At 51.1% G+C, this 17,361-nt stretch overlaps 1 protein-coding gene across 2 annotated transcripts; it reads right to left on the reverse strand.

The window, feature by feature from the left end:
* Positions 1–9,008: 9,008 nt before the first annotated feature.
* LOC148638859 (keratin, type I cytoskeletal 42-like) lies at positions 9,009–17,097 on the reverse strand. 2 transcript variants are annotated; one of them, XM_088623318.1, is made up of 8 exons: positions 16,341–17,097; positions 15,538–15,671; positions 12,678–12,834; positions 11,713–11,874; positions 11,473–11,598; positions 10,562–10,782; positions 10,429–10,451; positions 9,009–10,299 (listed from the first exon to the last, which is right to left on the reverse strand). In XM_088623318.1, exons 1-8 carry the CDS (start codon positions 16,758–16,760, stop codon positions 10,196–10,198), a joined length of 1,347 nt encoding a protein of 448 aa, XP_088479444.1. In that variant the 5' UTR covers positions 16,761–17,097; the 3' UTR covers positions 9,009–10,195. The 2 variants fall into 2 exon arrangements, with proteins under 2 accessions (XP_088479444.1, XP_088479445.1); XM_088623319.1 differs by having other exon boundaries at positions 15,538–15,620; positions 16,341–17,093.
* Between the last annotated feature and the right edge of the window lie 264 nt (positions 17,098–17,361).

The raw sequence follows: 17,361 nt of genomic DNA on the forward strand, positions 1-17,361 counted from the left end.
TGATTGGTAAGGGCCAATGGGAAATTTGGCCAGGACGCCGGGGTTACACCCCTACTCTTTTCGAGAAACGCCCTGGGATTTTTAATGACCACAGAGAGTCAGGACCTCGGTTTTACGGCTCATCCGAAGGACGGCGCCTGTTTACAGTATAGTATCCCCGTCACTATACTGGGGCATTAGGACCCACATGGACTGCAGGGTGAGCGCCCCCTGCTGGCCCCACTAACACCTCTTCCAGCAGCAACCTTAGATAAAGGTCCACAGGGTGACCGGTCACCAGGCTCGTAGCACCAACTGGCAGAGAGCAGCTGCTTCTCTCCAGGAAGGTCTGCTAAGGACTTTGAGCTCAGGCCACCCTGCGATCTCCAGCGCTCCTGAGCGGCCTGGCTGTGCGGGCGAGGGGGCAGTGCCAGTCCACAGTCCCACAGTGCTTCGGGGTTCTGCTTCGCTCATTAAACCTGTTTTACGCACTGCCATTCATTCCAGCCCCCTGGCAGCGCCCTGACAGCGACGCGATGACAGAAGGGCCCACTCAGAGTCTCGGGGATTAACACGCTGGGCGTCTGCCCACTCAGGAGAGGAAGCTGTCCAAGGTGGAATTAGCGTGGCACCTTGGCACCATTACCATGGCCTTATCTGTGGTTTAATTTGGAATCAATGCTCTGCCTGCTCACACTCAGCCCAGGACGTCCTGTCCTGCATGATTCCTGACTGTCTCAGCTTTGATCAAGCAGTAAGGAGTCTGCAGGTGTTTCTGAACTGGGCTATGGGAATACCTGTACATGTACCACCTCCTGCGGAGAACTCACGGTGAGCCTAGCCCCAAGGACACAATATTAAAGGTTACGTCAAAAACACTTTAAATGGTGAAAAAAAAAAAACACTGGCATGTTTATCAGAGCGAGCTTTCGTAATGGTTTCTTGCACATTAGGAAGACTGATGACAACTTGACAGCTTAATCTTTTTTGTGCTGAAAAATGCCCCAAAGGAAGGATCATGTCAGGGGTGGGACAGACTTCATCAGGCTGCAGCTCACCTGACAGTTCCAAGTAACGAAATAAAAGCAATCACTTTGAACCCCGTGTACAGCCGCGCTTAAAGTAATTACAGAAGATTAAATGATTAGATATTGACATCTCAGGACCATTTCTCAGCAGAATGCAGCTCAGTTTATATTGCAGTTATTACTCATTAATGATTTTTGAATCATTCGGGTTCCCACACATTCTCCCTCTCCTTCACTTTCTGTCTTCTCTCAAGCATGGAGAAGAACAGTGCAAACATGGTGAAGCAGAATAAAGAGCAGTCAAGTGCAGTGGACTTTATTCTGGAAATGTATAAGAAAGGCAAGAACACAAGCAAGTATACTGCCTACAGTGATGCCCCTTCCTTACACATGATTATAATAATATCCTAAAACTTTTATAGCATTTTTCTGGACACTCCCCTCAAAGCGATTTAGAGTTAATGGGGTCTCCCCTCCACCAGCACCAGTCCTCTCCCCACAGACAGCTCTCAGTGGGGAGGAGAGCAGAGTGATGAAGACAGTTCAGAGAGGGGGATTATTAGGAGGCCATGACTGGTAAAGGCCAAGGGGAAATTTAGCCAGGACACCAGGGTAACACCCCTACTCTTTTCAAGAAACACTCTGGGATTTTTAATGACCACAGAGAGTCAGGACCTCAGTTTTACGTCTCCTCCGAAGGACGGCGCCTGTTTATATAGTGTCCCTGTCACCATACTGGGGCATTAGTATCCACACAGACTGCAGGGTGAGCTCCCCCTACTGGCCCCTCTAACACCTCCTCCAGCAGCAACCTCAGCTTTCCCAGGAGTCTCCCATCCAGGTACTGGCCAGTCTCCCACTGCTGAGCTCCAGTGGGCTGCCAGCTGGGAGCTGCAGGGTGATAGTGCTGCATGATGTAGAAACGTGTTTAAAATGAGCATTTTTAATTTAATGCATTTTTAAAGTTTGGATGGAGCAGGTTTTCTTCTAAGATGTGCCAGCACTTTGCTCCATCCTGGTCTCCTCAGTCAGGATGAGCTCCGCAGTCTCAGCTGTCAGACAGAGCTCTTGTAACACACTGCTGCTCACCAGCAGGGAAGTTGTTAAGCCTGGGGGATACACAGTGTTGGTTTGTACCAGACATAAAGCTTTGCATTTATACCAAATATTTACAAATATTGCCTCCTTCCACCACAAGACCTTTTACGGAGTCATTTACATGCTTGTTCACAAACTCTGAGCAGGATTAGAGATGGATTCTTTGCAGAGGGACAGTCTGTTCCAGGCAGTGTCTGGGAGGTACAATACACCTCCATTCATCATACGGTTATTCATTGCCTTTCAAATGGTTTTATATGTTTTTCCTCTCCTGTGCCATTAAACGAATATTTCCCTATATTATTCAGAAAGCTCCCTAGTCTTCATGCATGAGTCCTTGCTTGATATTCCTTACCTGACTGAGGGACCATACAGAAACAGGTGCATCTATTCTGAAATCATGTGAACCACTGTTACTGCACACAGACAGACTTCACTCAACTAATTGTGTGTCTTGTCAAAGTAATTCTGTGCACCTGAACTCATTTAGATGTGACATTGCAGAGGGGGTGCACGCCTATACAATCAACATATTTTAGTTTGGGAATGTTCTTTGCAGTTTTAGCTGACTAACTTTCCAGCCATGAAAGCCTTCCGTTTAAACATTCCTGGTTTAATTAAAAATATGAAGTTAAAGATGTGTATAAATTATCTGTAATTCAACACAATGGGACATTGCTGGAAGGGTTCAAGGGTAGGCCATTTTTTTCAAAGAATGTAGTGGCTGTTTTTTTTTTACAGCACAACTAAGACTTTTCACTTTGTGTATTAAATAAAGAAAGGGCTGTTTTAGCTCAAACATAAACATAATAAATCCACCTATACTTTTCAAAGAATTAAACTCATTATTTTCTTAATGATAGAAATATATAGAATGCTTCCTAAGGTATTTCACTATTTATTGCTCAAAAGAATACTTCATTAAAGGTACTGTTCTTCACAACCACGTTCTGAAGTCTTCAATAGTACTATACAGTACAGCACTTCAGAGCCTGATTAGGTGTATTATAATTATGAAGCTATTTATTTAGAGCAACTGTAACTATGTAAGAGAGTGGAACAAAATTGTCCCTCAGGGAACTGACTTTGAGAATCCTGTCTTACAGTAACAGCGCTTTCGCTTGATCAAATCTGACCATTCTGTTGGATTGGATCCCAGGGCGTTTCTCGAAAAGAGTAGGGGTGTAACCCTGGCATCCTGGCCAAATTTCCCATTGGCCCTTATCAATCATGGTCTCCTAACAATCCCATCTATGAACGGGCTTCATTACTCTGCTCTCCTCCCCACTGAGAGCTGGTGTGTGGTGAGCATTCTGGCGCACTATGTCTGCCGTTGCATCATCCAGGTGGGGCTGCACACTGGTGGTGGTGGAGGGGATCCCCATTACCTGTACAGCGCTTTGAGTGGAGTGTCCAGAAAAGCGTTTTATAAGTGTAAGCAATTATTATTATTATTATTATTAATTATTATGATTATTTTAAGTGTCTTCCACAGTCTGAGGATAAAAGGGAAAAGAGCTGCAAGTGTGGGCCTGGGTTTGGCAACAATTAAAGATTTTTGTTTTGCATTATTGTTGCACAACTTAGAATTCTCTCAAGCGCTCTCCACCCTCAATCTCAAAGTCTTCCCAGGAGATGGCCTGCCTCCGTCAGCAATACCTTCTCACCTTGCCTTCTCATCCACAGCTTCAGACTTGCACTAGACCATAGGTCTCCAGCCGGTTCCAGTTACAGGTGATTGAAGGTGCTCGTGTCGAGCATGTGATCTGTTCAGTTTAGTCAATCCTGGTCTTTAAGGGCTGAATATTTGACTGAATTACTTTAATCTAAGTTACTGTTTAATAATAATAATAATAATAATAATAATAATAATAATAATTGCTTACACTTATATAGCACTTTTCTGGACACTCCACTCAAAGCACTTTACAGGTCATGGGGATCCCCTCCACCACCACCAGTGTGCAGCCCCACCTGGATGATATGAGGGGAGCTCACCACACACCAGCTCTCAGTGGGGAGGAGAGCAGAGTGATGAAGCCAGTTCAGAGATGGGGATTATTAGGAGGCCATGATTGGTAAGGGCCAATGGGAAATTTGGCCAGAATGCCAGGGTTACACCCCTACTCTTTTCGAGAAACACCCTGGGATTTTTAATGACCACAGAGAGTCAGGACCTCGGTTTTACGTCTCATCCGAAGGACAGTGCCTGTTCACAGTATAGTGTCCCTGTCACTATACTGGGGCATTAGGACCCACATGGACTGCAGGGTGAGCGCCCCCTGCTGGCCCCACTAACAGCTCTTCCAGCAGCAACCTCAGTTTTCCCAGGAGTCTCCCATCCAGGTACTGACCAGGCTCACACCTGCTGAGCTTCACTGAGCTGCCAGTTGTGAGTTGCAGGGTGATATGCTGCTGTTTAATTAATCACTCTAGAAATGTTCCATTTCTTTAGACACTGGGGACCTTTGCCTTTCAGGATTACGGAGATGGTCTTAGAGTGCATAGGTGTGATGAAGTGTGGGAATGTGAATCGTGATTGTATATAAGTTTTATGCAGGTGATCTTACTGAAAGTGTGCTTGGGCTGCAGCTGCTGGCATGTGAAACGTCAATGAGGAAGGAGTTAGAAACGAGATCAAACGCCGGTGGCTGCAGCACACGTGCTGCCCCTCCTCTCTTCGAGGGTCTTGGGAGAGTGGCGGACCTCTGGCTGTCACGGTCAGAGTCCGAAGGTCACGGCCAGCCCAGATATCGAGGCCACAGCCCTGGGAGACCCATTATTCCTCAGTCGGGAATCGAGGAGATGTGATTAATCACAAATTCTTTCTTTCCTTGTGTTTGGGTTAATTAATCCAAACATCAACCAGTTCAATGAATGACTTAATTAAGTACCTAAATTAGAACCAGACGGACTGTAACTCGTCAACACCAGCATAGGAGAGCTCCATATGAAAGGAGATTTGTATATTGATTTAGGATTGCTGTTTGTCACAATGACCAATTAAACATTGCAATGAAATGATTTAAAGGTGTTTTTCTGGCATGTTACTCAGGCTTGTAATTAAGGAAGCAAATAGGTTTGGTTGAGCCTCTGAGCCCCGTGCAACACTTTTTCTATTCCCCAGTGCATGTCTATGCGGTGGGAGAGGTTCTGCCACAGGACTCCCCCGAGGGTGTGGAGCACTCTCAACTGCAGAGAATCGCAAAAACACACATCAGGGAGATCAATTAACATGCAGGGTTAATTAACCGAAGACTAACGTTAGCTAGTAAACTTGTCTTTTAAGGGCTCGGTTTTTACAGGGACAGAGTTAATCACATTCCTCTGGGCAGGTGATCACTGCGGGCGCTCCTGGGCACAGCCAGGGAGGAACAGCTGCTCTTTCCAACTTGGGCAGCTTGATTTTGTTTATTTTTTTAATTTGCGTCTTGACTTTTATTCCTAGCGTAAGATTTCTGCTGTGATTGCGTGTCTCTACAAGTCCAGAGAATTCAAATAAGATGCAGAAATAACATCAAACCCTGTGGGCCCTGTTGGCTTATGGGCAGTCTTTGCTGGTACCTGCTAGGATGAGTAAAAATGCAAATAGGTAAAGAGATACATTACCATTGTCACGCAATTACAGTAGAACAAGCAAATCCTTTTCCGTGCTAAATAATAATAATAATTGCTTACACTTATATAGCGCTTTTCTGGACACTCCACTCAAAGCGCTTTACAGTTATCAGGGATCCCCTCCACCACCACCAGTGTGAAGCCCCACCTGGATGATGCGACGGCAGCCATAGTGCGCCAGAACGCTCCCCACACACCAGCTCTCAGTGGGGAGGAGAGCAGAGTGATGGAGCCAATTCATAGATGGGGATTATTAGGAGACCATGATTGGTAAGGGCCAATGGGAAATTTGGCCAGGACACCCCTACTTGATCACAGGCCAGGGGTTACACCCCTACTCTTTTTTTCGAGAAACGCCCTGGGATTTTTAATGACCACAGAGAGTCAGGACCTCAGTTTTACATCTCATCTGAAGGACGGCGCCTGTTTTTACAGTATAGTGTCCCCGTCACTATACTGGGGCATTAGGACCCACATGGACACCGCAGGGTGAGCAACCCCTGCTGGCCCCACTAACACCTCTTCCAGCAGCAACCTTAGTTTTTCCCAGGAGGTCTCCCATCCACGTACTGACCAGACTCACACCTGCTGAGCTTCAGTGGGTTGCCAGTTGTGAATTGCAGGGTGATATGGCTGCTGGCTCCAGTTATAAGACTGGAGAACTGGAGATCTGGACACTTACACTTGTGACTGTGATTCAATATCTGTACTTATACTTATATCTATTTCAGTACTTATAGCCATACCTGTATCAATAGGTGACCTCCCTCTCCACTTAAATGTGCACATCTTGAAAGTTGCAAAGCCATAACTTGATAATTACAGGGCTTGGTAATTACTGTCATGATATAATATTGTGTAAAGATTTTGCCTGTCTTTGCATGAATCCTCTAAATGATTATTTTAATGATATTTACAAGGGGTTCACAACCTGTAGCTGAAGTGTAATTATCTGTGCTGGGACTGTCAGTTTCTAAAATGGGACAGAGGGGTGATACCATGACAGCAGGAGAAGAAACAAGCCTGTGATCAAGTTTGTGAAATGTCTTGAAATTGAAAACCGATTGTAACATTAGAACCAGGAAAACTTAAAGTGAGGGAAAAGTCAGTTATTGCACTGAGCTGGTAGCATGAGGAGAGCCTGATGATACTTTTGAGAGCCTAAATGATCAACCTTATCGAGGGGATCTCGTGCAGAGGGTGTTGCATCCGAGACAAGTTTCCCGAACTGATTATTCATGGATGAGAAAAGTTGGGAGTTGTTTCCTGGAACTCCCGGCTACTGGATAGACCTGTAATTACAAACAATAAAGCAGACTTGCAGTTTCCTAATATAGGGGCTAACCTTTTAGGTCTTTCAAATTTTCGAAAGCTCCTGTCAAAATTCCTCTGAGCCTACACGAACTTGAAGAGCTGAAGTTCCTTCTGTGTGTGTTTGTAGCAGCTCTTCGCTGTAATCTCTGGCACACTTCTGGGCTGCTGCTGGTCTTTCCTACTCATTGGCAGAATTTTCCCTGCTTTAAAGTGGGAATTTCCTTCACCTTAGTACTGGATTCTAAAGACTGTGAAAAGCCCTGCAGGCTCAGGGTGGGTGGGAGTTCAGGACTCAGTGCTCCATCAATGTGGATCAGAACAAGGTGTCACAGGAATGTCTTCCCCATCACAGGAAGTCAGAGGGAGATCTTAAGCGGGAGGAACACTTTGTTTTGTACCTCCTTCGGAGACACATACCAGTTACACTCTCGAATGGCCTGCTTAACGAGCTCCCTCTCTCAGCTAATCTCTTCTAATTGTGGTCAGGCAAGCCGTGGTGCAGCACTGCCACACGCCTGTTATGAGATCAGCTGTGCTCTCAACATCCTCACAGTCTCCCACCACAGCAAAACCACTGCTGAAAAATCCTGACTATAATACACCGTATATTTATACATGCGAGACTCGCACAGGAAACCAGAACAAGAAATGTATCTGTGAACGGTGACTTGAAAACAGCAATTAATGTCAGATAATATAGGGCAGGTGAGCAGGCAGAGAACACAAAATGCATTTCTATTCACCCTATTTAGTGCCAGTATGTTTAGGAAAATAGTTTGTAATTTGCGTACAATTATATTCGAATTTGTTCAGGTGGGTAGCTGCGTCAGCATGTGTAGGCTGCAAAGGAACAAGTAATAGGTTTATTCCATGCTGAAAAGAGAAGAAAGAAAACAATGTTTCGGTCATGGAGCCTTCTTCAAGTGTGGAGACTTCTCTTTTCAGCATGGAATAAACCAATTACTTCTTCCTATATTATAAGTATTATTATATATAAATATAACGTTATAGAACAGTTTTTGTATTGGCTCAGAAAAGAACATCACAAAATACTGTAGAGTACTAGGTTGTATACTGCCACCTGGTGTCTAAAAAGTGTCAAACCCCTGACAGCAAGGGCACCCAAACGTACCGTACATTGAGACACGGGCTTGAAGCGCCCTCTAGCGTCCATTCGCCTACGTTGAAATGTGGGCGCAGCCGAGGGTTGACTTTTATCGATTAATGGGCGTATGGGCTCCCTCTGGTGTCAAGTTTGCTGCCTTTCGAGTAACATGAATTTGAGCGCCCTCTGCTGTTTTTTCGGAGCAGTTACACAATTTTGGTTGAAACGGGGAACAATATCCGTTGAGTTGGATGTTGTCGTCTTTTTATTTTTGCTTTCAGCTCTGAAATCTTTCACAAACACCCATATCAGACAAGCTCTTTAAAGAAACTGATTGGTCATGTGGGTCGTCAAGTAATAATCTTGAGCAACGTACCAGAGTTGTCTCCTCCAAGTGCACTAATTGCTTAATCAAATGTGATAATAATAATAATAATAATAATAATTCCTCACACTTATATAGTGCTTTTCTGGACACTCCACTCAAAGCACTTTACAGGTAATGGGGACTCCACCACCACCAATGTGCAGCCCCACCTGGATCCATGTATCCAGACCTTTGGGGGCAGGTGACCTCTGACCTCTGCTGGACAGGAGCTCTTCCAGGGCAGCACCCGTCTGGGGACAGGGCTGGGACCCCGTGGACAGTATACTGTACACACACCCCAGTAGATAGCAGTGCAGTACCCCCAGACACAGTCACCCTGCACTGGCACGGTTTGCCCACTGGTGAGTCCTGAAGGAAGCAGCCCTTAACTTACAGCAGGATTCACACTCGTCCTGTGGCGGCTGACTTCAGCGTCAAAGAGCCAACTGAGCACCCGGGCCAGCAAGCTACTGTGACTTCCACAGACAGAGACACGGAGTTCATTCCTGAATCATCTTTATTTATCCATCTGCTGCCTATTTGTACCTTTACCAGTTCTGTTGATTTGTAACAATTTAATATAGAAACACCGGAAGAAGGCTCCACAGCCAAAATGTTGCGTTTCTTGTCTTCTCTTTTCAGCATGGAATAAACCTTAACTTGTTCCTTAACTGTTTAATATGATCAATGAAGCAGTAAAGAAACAAATAAGCCTTTTGCTTTAAGAAAAGATGACAAAGGTCATTTCCACATTGTCCTTTGATAGTCACACAAGAGAAAGAAGAGCTGTCCTCTCACTGGACTCTACCAACCCCTCCAAACCCCTTCCTTTCATCCTGGGATTCAGATAGATCAGTACCAGTAGACCCAGAGCCAGCTGCCTCTTTGAAAAGGGGATGATTTGTGTTTGTTAAAAGTGGTAGCAGACAGACCAGCTCTAGAGGGAGGCAAAGAAACAGGTTTTCTAGATCTTGGTTTCTGTCTCGAAAGTCACAGGGGAGTAAAAAAACAAACAAACAAGTCCCTCTAGTCCTGAACAACAGACTGGACTCTTGCCAAGCTGATGGGGAAACCAGGAGCAGAGAACATCCACAAGACAGGAGAGGAATGCACCTGAATTGCAAAAAGGCTGAAATATTCTGCTCAGCCACAGTGTTGAGGAACCTCGTCTGGGATCTTTCACAAACCACCTGAATGTGATCCTCAGATCACTAAGCAATGAGGAAAATGTGTCTAATACCCCCTGTTCAGTGTAACCTTTCTTAAGATCTAACTGGTTAATAGTTCTGTTCTTAAAGAGAGTGTTTTAAATTGTTTTAACTGGGAGACGCCCAGTTCCGGTCCTGCCTCCAAGCTTCCATTTAGGTCTTAACGAGCCAGGTGAGCTGATTATTGGCCAAACTAGAGCGGTTTAACAGCTTTTCCTATCCTTTAAGGTGCTGACTTGCTTTTAAAACTATACAACCTGTGCAGAGGCACAAGCCCCTCTGAACTACACATTAAGCACATCTAGTTGACCCTGCAAATTAAGGGCTGGGGTTTACAGGGAGACCTCGTGAGCTGTTGACACATGGAGAGAGACGCTAGAGGCCAGAGCTGGGGAAGACAAGGTGTTGTGTAATTGGTAGAAGGTCAGAGGTCCGCCAGGTGTGGGCTGGTCAGTGGAGCTGGGAAGGGGGGGTTGGTTTAGATCTTCTGCACCACCTCCTCCACCCGGGAGGACACCACCCGCCCATCCACCACCTCCTCCACGATGGTCTGGACTTTCCGGGTCGTGCTCACCGTGGTCTCTGCAACACGGCCGCCGGCCGGAAACAGCAATCAGCACACGTTCAGCAAGGGGGAGGAGCTGGCCAGTTGATAATGGGCACAGAGATGAGACCGCGCCCCACCCAGACAGGGGGAGGGGTGCCACTTACCCTTCACCTGCTGCGCGATGCTCCTGCAACCACAGAGAAGGAAAGAGGAAGTCAGTGCGTTTGCACGCTCGCGCGCTGACCGAGCCTAACTCCACCCTGCCCGCCGCCCTCCGTCTCCAGCCCCGCGCGTTACCTGCTGTCCTCCCCGTCCAGCAGGCGGCGGTACATGGAGATCTCCCGCTCCAGGCGCGTCTTGGTGTCCAGCAGGGCCTGGTACTCGTCGCCGTGCCGCGCGGCATCGCCCCGGACCTGCGCCAGCTCCCCCTCCAGGCGGTGGACCACGCCCTGCAGCCGCGCCAGCTCCTCGCCGCGCCCCTCGGGCGTCTCCCGCAGGGTCGCCTCCAGCGCGGCTTTCTGAGGGGACAGAGAGAGGGTCAGCGCTGCCCTTCCACTCTGGCTGGAGCCCCAGGGCCCCGAGCTCTGCTTGCAGCTGCCAGACACCGATCATCACCCAGTTCCCCTCTCACGGCTCCAACTGGAGCTCCGCTTAAAACAAACAAGAAACACGCCTGCGTGTCCGAGTCCAGAACCCAATTCTTTGCAGGATTACAGCCGAGAGGCACCAGTCTGGCTCTAATAACAATTATAATTAATAATAATTGCTTACACTTATATAGCGCTTTTCTGGACACTCCACTCAAAGCGCTTTACAGGTAATGGGGATCCCCTCCACCACCACCAGTGTGCAGCCCCACCTGGATGATGTGACGGCAGCCATAGTGCGCCAGAATGCTCCCCACACACCAGCTCTCAGTGGGGAGGAGAGCAGAGTGATGAAGCCAGTTCAGAGATGGGGATTATTAGGAGGCCATGATTGGTAAGGGCCAATGGGAAATTTGGCCAGGACACCAGGGTAACACCCCTACTCTTTTCGAGAAATGCCCTGGGATTTTTAATGACCACAGAGAGACAGGACCTCGGTTTTACGTCTCTAGTCTAAAACCACTCCAGACAGCTCTGTTTCTGCGTGCTGCAGCTCTGGGGCTGTGGTATTAGCGCCGCTGTGAGGAAGGTCAGTCACAAGGCAGCGTCCTGGCCACCCACCAGGCTGAGGAGGGACTGCAGCTCGATCTCCAGACCCTGGATGGCGCGCTTCAGCTCGGAGATCTCCGACTTGCTGGACTGCAGAGCCTCTGTGCTCACTGACACCTGCTGGCTTAGGACATCAAACTGTGGAGAGAGAGAGAGAAGAGCGAATTCTGAGCTGCAGAAGGTGGTGAGGTTTCTGGGCCAAGCGCACAGGGTGCCAGCAGCTGGCCCATCCCCGCGGGCCGGGAGTCGCACCTTGCCCTTGTACCAGCCCTCCATGTCCCGGCGGTTCTTCTCGGCGATGCCCTCGTACTGCGCCCGGATCTCGTCCAGCACCTCCATCAAGTCCTGCTGGGGCGCCGCGTCCACCTCCACGCTGACCTGGCCGCCCAGCTGAGAGCGCAGCACCAGCAGCGCCTGCAGGGCGAAAGAGCGCGGGTTCGAGCTCAGTGCATCCTTCGCCACTGAGCTGTCGGGGTAGCAGGGCCTGATGGGGTTGATGAGCTGTACAGATCAGAACCCCAGGAACGAAAGGCTCATTTGTTTTGATGGGGGTGGGAGAATTCCATCCTTCCAAAAGATCCATAAAAATCTGTGATTATTATTGCTTACGCTTATATAGCGCTTCTCTGGACACTCCATTCAAAGCGCTGTACAGGTCATGGGGATCCCCTCCACCACCACCAGTGTGCAGCCCCACCTGGATGATGCGACGGCAGCCATAGTGCGCCAGAACGCTCACCACACACCAGCTCTCAGTGGGGAGGAGAGCAGAGTGATGAAGACAGTTCAGAGATGGAGATTATTAGGAGGCCATGATGGGTAAAGGCCAGGGGGAGATCTGCCAGGACACTGGGGTTACACCCCTACTTTTTGAGAAAGGCCCTGGGATTCTTTAGTGACCAGAGAGAGTCAGGACCTTGGTTTTGCATCATCCGAAGAATGGAGCCCTTTTACAGTACAGTGTCCCCATTGCTATAATAGGAGCATTAGGTCCTACACTGACCGCAGGGTGAGTGCCCCCTACTGGCCCCACTAACACCTCTTCCAGCAACAACCTTAGCTGTCCCAGGAGTCTCCCCTCCAGGTACTGGCTGAGCTCCTGGGAGCTGCAGGGCGACACAGCCGTGATCTGCGCTGAGAATCAGGAGGAGAGGTGGATGGGGCTGTGGAAAGGCGAGGTGACCGTGAATGACCTGTTGAGGCCCCGCGTCCCTCACCTCCTGGTGGTTCTTCTTCAGGTAGATGAGCTCCTCCTGCAGCGCCTCCACCTGGGCCTCCAGGGCCGAGCGGGTCAGCGTCAGGTCGTCCAGGACGCGCCGCAGCCCGACGACGTCGGCCTCCACCGACTGGCGCAGGGCCAGCTCCGCCTCGTACCTGCGGACCGGGGAGCAGGACAGTGAGCGCGCTCAGGAGGGGCTTGAGCCGAAGAGCTGGCTCGGGTGGAGACGAGGGGTGCCTGATCGCTGGGCGTGGACAGTATTGGGGCAGGAGCCGTGGATCTGTGTTGGGACCAGTGCCCTTCCTCATTATAACACCCCGATTCTGCGTAGGGGTTAGTCATCACAGCTGGGGGCCTCATTCATGTATTCAACTCCTTCAAGGGGAACCAGCTGATCCCCAGAGGACACCAGTGAAGAGCGTTTACAACTAAAACTACGAGCAGGAGACAGTACGCCAGAGCCAGTGGTAGGGTCAGTAACCAGTTACCCAGCCATGTTATTGTAACGCAACAGGGGCTCTGGCGGGCGCCCTTGCCGCATTAGGTCGGCCCCCTACCGTCGGGGGCTCGAACCCGGGACTCCCACGTCACTCTGCAGGGACCCAGCCCAGTGAGCCAAAGAGAGATTAGGCCGACCTAATGCGGCAAGGGCGCCCGCCTGAGCCCCCGTTGCGTTACATTGGTGTCAGAGCGGGGTGGGATAGCCCTTCGCCGGGGACGGCGAATTAAGCGGGGGAGAGTGTAACGCTTACGGCCGACAGCTACTGTGTAAGAGCCGGCGTACCAGAGCAGGTGACGTCACCGCCCTTCCCTGTGATAGCAGGACTCTCTCTTTGGCTCACCGGGCTCGGTCCCTATTGAGTGACGCGGGAGTCCCGGGTTCAAGCCCCCGACGGTGGGGGGCCGACCTAATGTGACAAGGGCGCCCGCCTGAGCCCCCGTTCCGTTACATTAATGAAGCCGATACCCTGGCTTCTTACAAGACCCGTCCACAGCTCCTCAGATCAGTCACCTACTAGCTAATCGGAGGAGCTACATGGGTTGAACGACTTATTTGTAAGCTATTGTAACGCAACGGGGGCTCGGGCGGGCGCCCTTGCCGCATCTGGTCGGCCCCTGCACCCTCGGGGGCTCGAACCCGGGACTTCCGCGTCTCTCTGCAGCGACCTAGCCCCGTGAGCTAAAGAGAGATCTCTCCACAGCCCAGTAGCTGTGGTCCTGCTATCACAGGGAAGGGCGGTGACGTCACCCGCTCTGGTACGCCGGCTCTTACACAGCGCCCTGTCGGCCGTAAGCGTTACACTCTCCCCCGCTTAAATCGCCGTCCCCGGCGAAGGGCTATCCCATCCCACTTCTGACACCAATGTAACGCAACGGGGGCTCGGGCGGGCGCCCTTGCCGCATCTGGTCGGCCCCTGCACCCTCGGGGGCTCGAACCCGGGACTTCCGCGTCTCTCTGCAGCGACCTAGCCCCGTGAGCTAAAGAGAGATCTCTCCACAGCCCAGTAGCTGTGGTCCTGCTATCACAGGGAAGGGCGGTGACGTCACCCGCTCTGGTACGCCGGCTCTTACACAGCGCCCTGTCGGCCGTAAGCGTTACACTATTTTAAAACGTGCGCCTCGCGTCAGATCAGATTCGGCGACTTGGCTGTGTTCTGATCCAATTAACAGTAGGCAAGAGGGGCCCATTTGTTTCTCCGTCCCGTTATTACTTTTTGTAAAGTAATTATAGTCCGCCGACGAAACAGCGCTCCCTCCGAGAATGATGTCAGAAGACGCCGAGCACTGCGATCCCCGGGAGACCAAAACAAAAGCGAAGGAATCTGCCTTCCGGAACGGGCTGTTCCCCGTACCGCCAGCAGGCAGAGCCAGAGCACCGTGAGGGAGGGAGCTCTGCGCTGCCCGACAGCGGCTCCGTCACCGCAGACGCCCGGCAGGTTAAAGCCTGAGGAGGCGGTTCCGGCCACTTCCGGGAGGGGAGGCGGGCGGTTTGGGTGATTTGAAGAATTTCAACAATACAGACCTGCCAGGACAGGGCGAGCTAATGGCACCTTTCTTTCTGCCAGGGTTCCTTTGGCAACAGTTTAGAGTTTCTCCACTCTAAACTGGTTCTGTGACTGTGGAATAATCGCATTTGGTATTCATAGTTTAAGGAAATGATCGCCGAGTGTTTTTTTGTATCCCAGGGGCAACTTTGTGGCTGTTTCTTCCAGGAAAATTACACAAAAAGCGTTAAAGACAGTCAAGTGGGAAGCTTGTATAAGATTCCTCACAGCAGCCAGATGCTCTGCCCAGGCCTGGTGCCTTGAACCTTCCTCAGCGCTGGAGAGACTGGGGAAGATTCAAGACAGAGCTCTGGGGTCACTTAATATGACCAATATAACCACTTAACATGACTTAATATGATAATATGACCAAAAACTACCCCTTCTTTTTTGTACACTTCTCTTAGGCCTTGTGTTCTTATTTGTCGCATTCACTATTTCCAAAATTAAAGACCGAGCACTTCAGCCCAAACTCCTGCTGCGCTCTTGTCATCTGGACTCATTCCTGACAAGACAGCACCCTGCCGGGACCCTCGGCCCATCTGTCCCCCCCCCCCAGACAGGACAGCACCCTGCCGGGACCCTTAGGCTCATCTGTCCCCCCCCAGACAGGACAGCGCCCTGCCGGGACCCTCGCCCTCTCTCTCGCCCCCCCCAGACAGGACAGCGCCCTGCCGGGACCCTCGCCCTCTCTCTCGCCCCCCCCCCCAGACAGGACAGCGCCCTGCTGGGACCCTCGCCCTCTCTCTCGCCCCCCCCCAGCTGGCTCAGCCCGGCTCTCCGCACAGCCACTCCGAGCCGGCGAGGGCTCACTTGACTTTGAAGTCATCGGAGGCCAATCGGGCGTTGTCGATCTGCAGGATGATCTTGGCGTTCATCTGGGTCATGGCGCCGATCTGGGAACGAGCCGGAGAACAGCGAGAATGTGACTGGTCCACAATGGCCACCTCATTCCAGCAGCGAGGAAGACAGAAATATTATACCGGACAGAAATACAATATCACCACAGCCCTGTTCCTATTTCTCTTCAGCCTGGGCTGTTCCTTTATTAGACCTTTCACAAGTCAAACTCCCCGAATCCCCCCAAGCTCTCCGGCTGCCTGGGCGCAGTCAGGCGTGTTGAGCAGGGTGCGTGGTGCCGGCCGTGGGAAACGCAGGACGCTGCAGATCAGCCAGCGGGTCTCCGCTGAGCCCCCTGACAAACACGACGCCGGCGCTATTATACTGAGGGGACACCGCCTTTTGTCCGTCGGCATGAGGAGACAATCGGCTGGCCGACTTTGAAATGAGATCTGGATCCAAGTCGTCTTTCTGGTTCAGCAGCCGCTGAGAAAGAGGGAGACGGGACCGTTCGAAGGGGGTCGTTTTCATTCGTTTGACCACGTCATTCATTTTTGTTCTCAGAACACACGTAACATTTGTCTGGGAGCCTCTAATGATCCGATAAGAAGCCAAGCCCAGAGTTGTGGACGGCGTTCTTACTTGTGCAGCCCAGTACAGTACAGTTACAATTTTCCTCATAGACACGGGGAACCTGATCTTTCCTCTCTCAGCCCCACAGGTCACGCAGACAGAGCTCTCAAACCCTGGTCCCCCGCCCCCCTCTCCGTCCTCACCTGCTTGCGCAGGCCGGCGATGGTCTTCTCGTAGGCGCTGTAGTCCCGGGCGACCGGCGCTCTCTTCTCGTACCACTCCCGGATCTTCCGCTCCAGCTCGCCGTTGGCGGCCTCCAGCGAGCGCACCTTCTCCAGGTAGGCGGCCAGGCGGTCGTTCAGGTTCTGCATGGTGGCCTTGCCGTCGGCGCCGATCAGGCTGCTGCAGCTGCCCGCGGAGCCGCCGCCGCCGCCGCCGCCGTACAAGGTCAGGGGCATCGAGAGACTGGAGGTGGAGATGCGGGTCGTGGGCGTGATGCCGCCCAGGCTGCTCGCCTTGCGCACGAGGCCGGTGAGCGAGCTCAGCCGAGAGGAAGGTTTGATCCGCTGGGAAAAGCGCTCGGGCATCGGGTAAGCCGGCTCCGGGAGGCTGTACACAGACATCTTACCGGGTGGGAAGAGGCGCTGAACTGCAGACTGTTAGCTTTCCCTGTAGAAGCGGAGAAACCAGTTTCCGTGCTTTTAGAGTATTTTATACGCCCTGAGGGGGTGAGCACCTGGCCTGGCTCTCGATAGGCCGTTGTCACCGTCACTTCTGTCTCGCTCCTATTGCCCGCCCGGGACACGGAGACGGCGTGGGAAAAGGCGGGCTGAGCGACATTCCGGCAGCGCTGGAGAGAGAGAGAGAGAGACGGTGCCCGGGGACGGCACGGCCAGCCTGCCGGCCTCCCCCTGCGGGAACAGTCCCGCCACGGGCTCGTGCGAACAGCGGCACGAGGGGAGAAGCGACCGAATCCACAGACGAGCGAGCGACTCGTCTCGGCAGAAGGCGCGTGAGAGGGCGCGGCGATGACACGCGGCCGCGCAGGAGACCAGCAGAAGAAAGAATCGTCACCGGTTGATAGTTGTCCATGAGCGTCAACTATACTTCGCATTTAAGCTTTTATTTCGCCACGTACAGTAGGGTAATTGAGAACAGTTTGTGCAATACCCTCCACAAGCAAAGGGACATTGTATTTCACTAGGAAAAACACCGCCCAAGAGT

Source organism: Lepisosteus platostomus, chromosome 28 (genome assembly GCF_059453375.1).
Source record: "Lepisosteus platostomus isolate fLepPlt1 chromosome 28, fLepPlt1.hap1, whole genome shotgun sequence".
Taxonomy (NCBI): Eukaryota; Metazoa; Chordata; class Actinopteri; order Semionotiformes; family Lepisosteidae; genus Lepisosteus; species Lepisosteus platostomus.

Coding starts and splice junctions, on each gene's coding strand:
- LOC148638859 (XM_088623318.1), bottom strand. CDS start 16,760: ATGTCTGTGTACAGCCTCCCGGAGCCGGCTTACCCGATGCCCGAGCGC. Junction 10,452..10,561: donor CTGGACGGGGAGGACAGCAG/GTAACGCGCGGG, acceptor CTGTGGTTGCAG/GAGCATCGCGCAGCAGGTGA. Junction 10,300..10,428: donor CATCGCGCAGCAGGTGAAGG/GTAAGTGGCACC, acceptor GCCGTGTTGCAG/AGACCACGGTGAGCACGACC.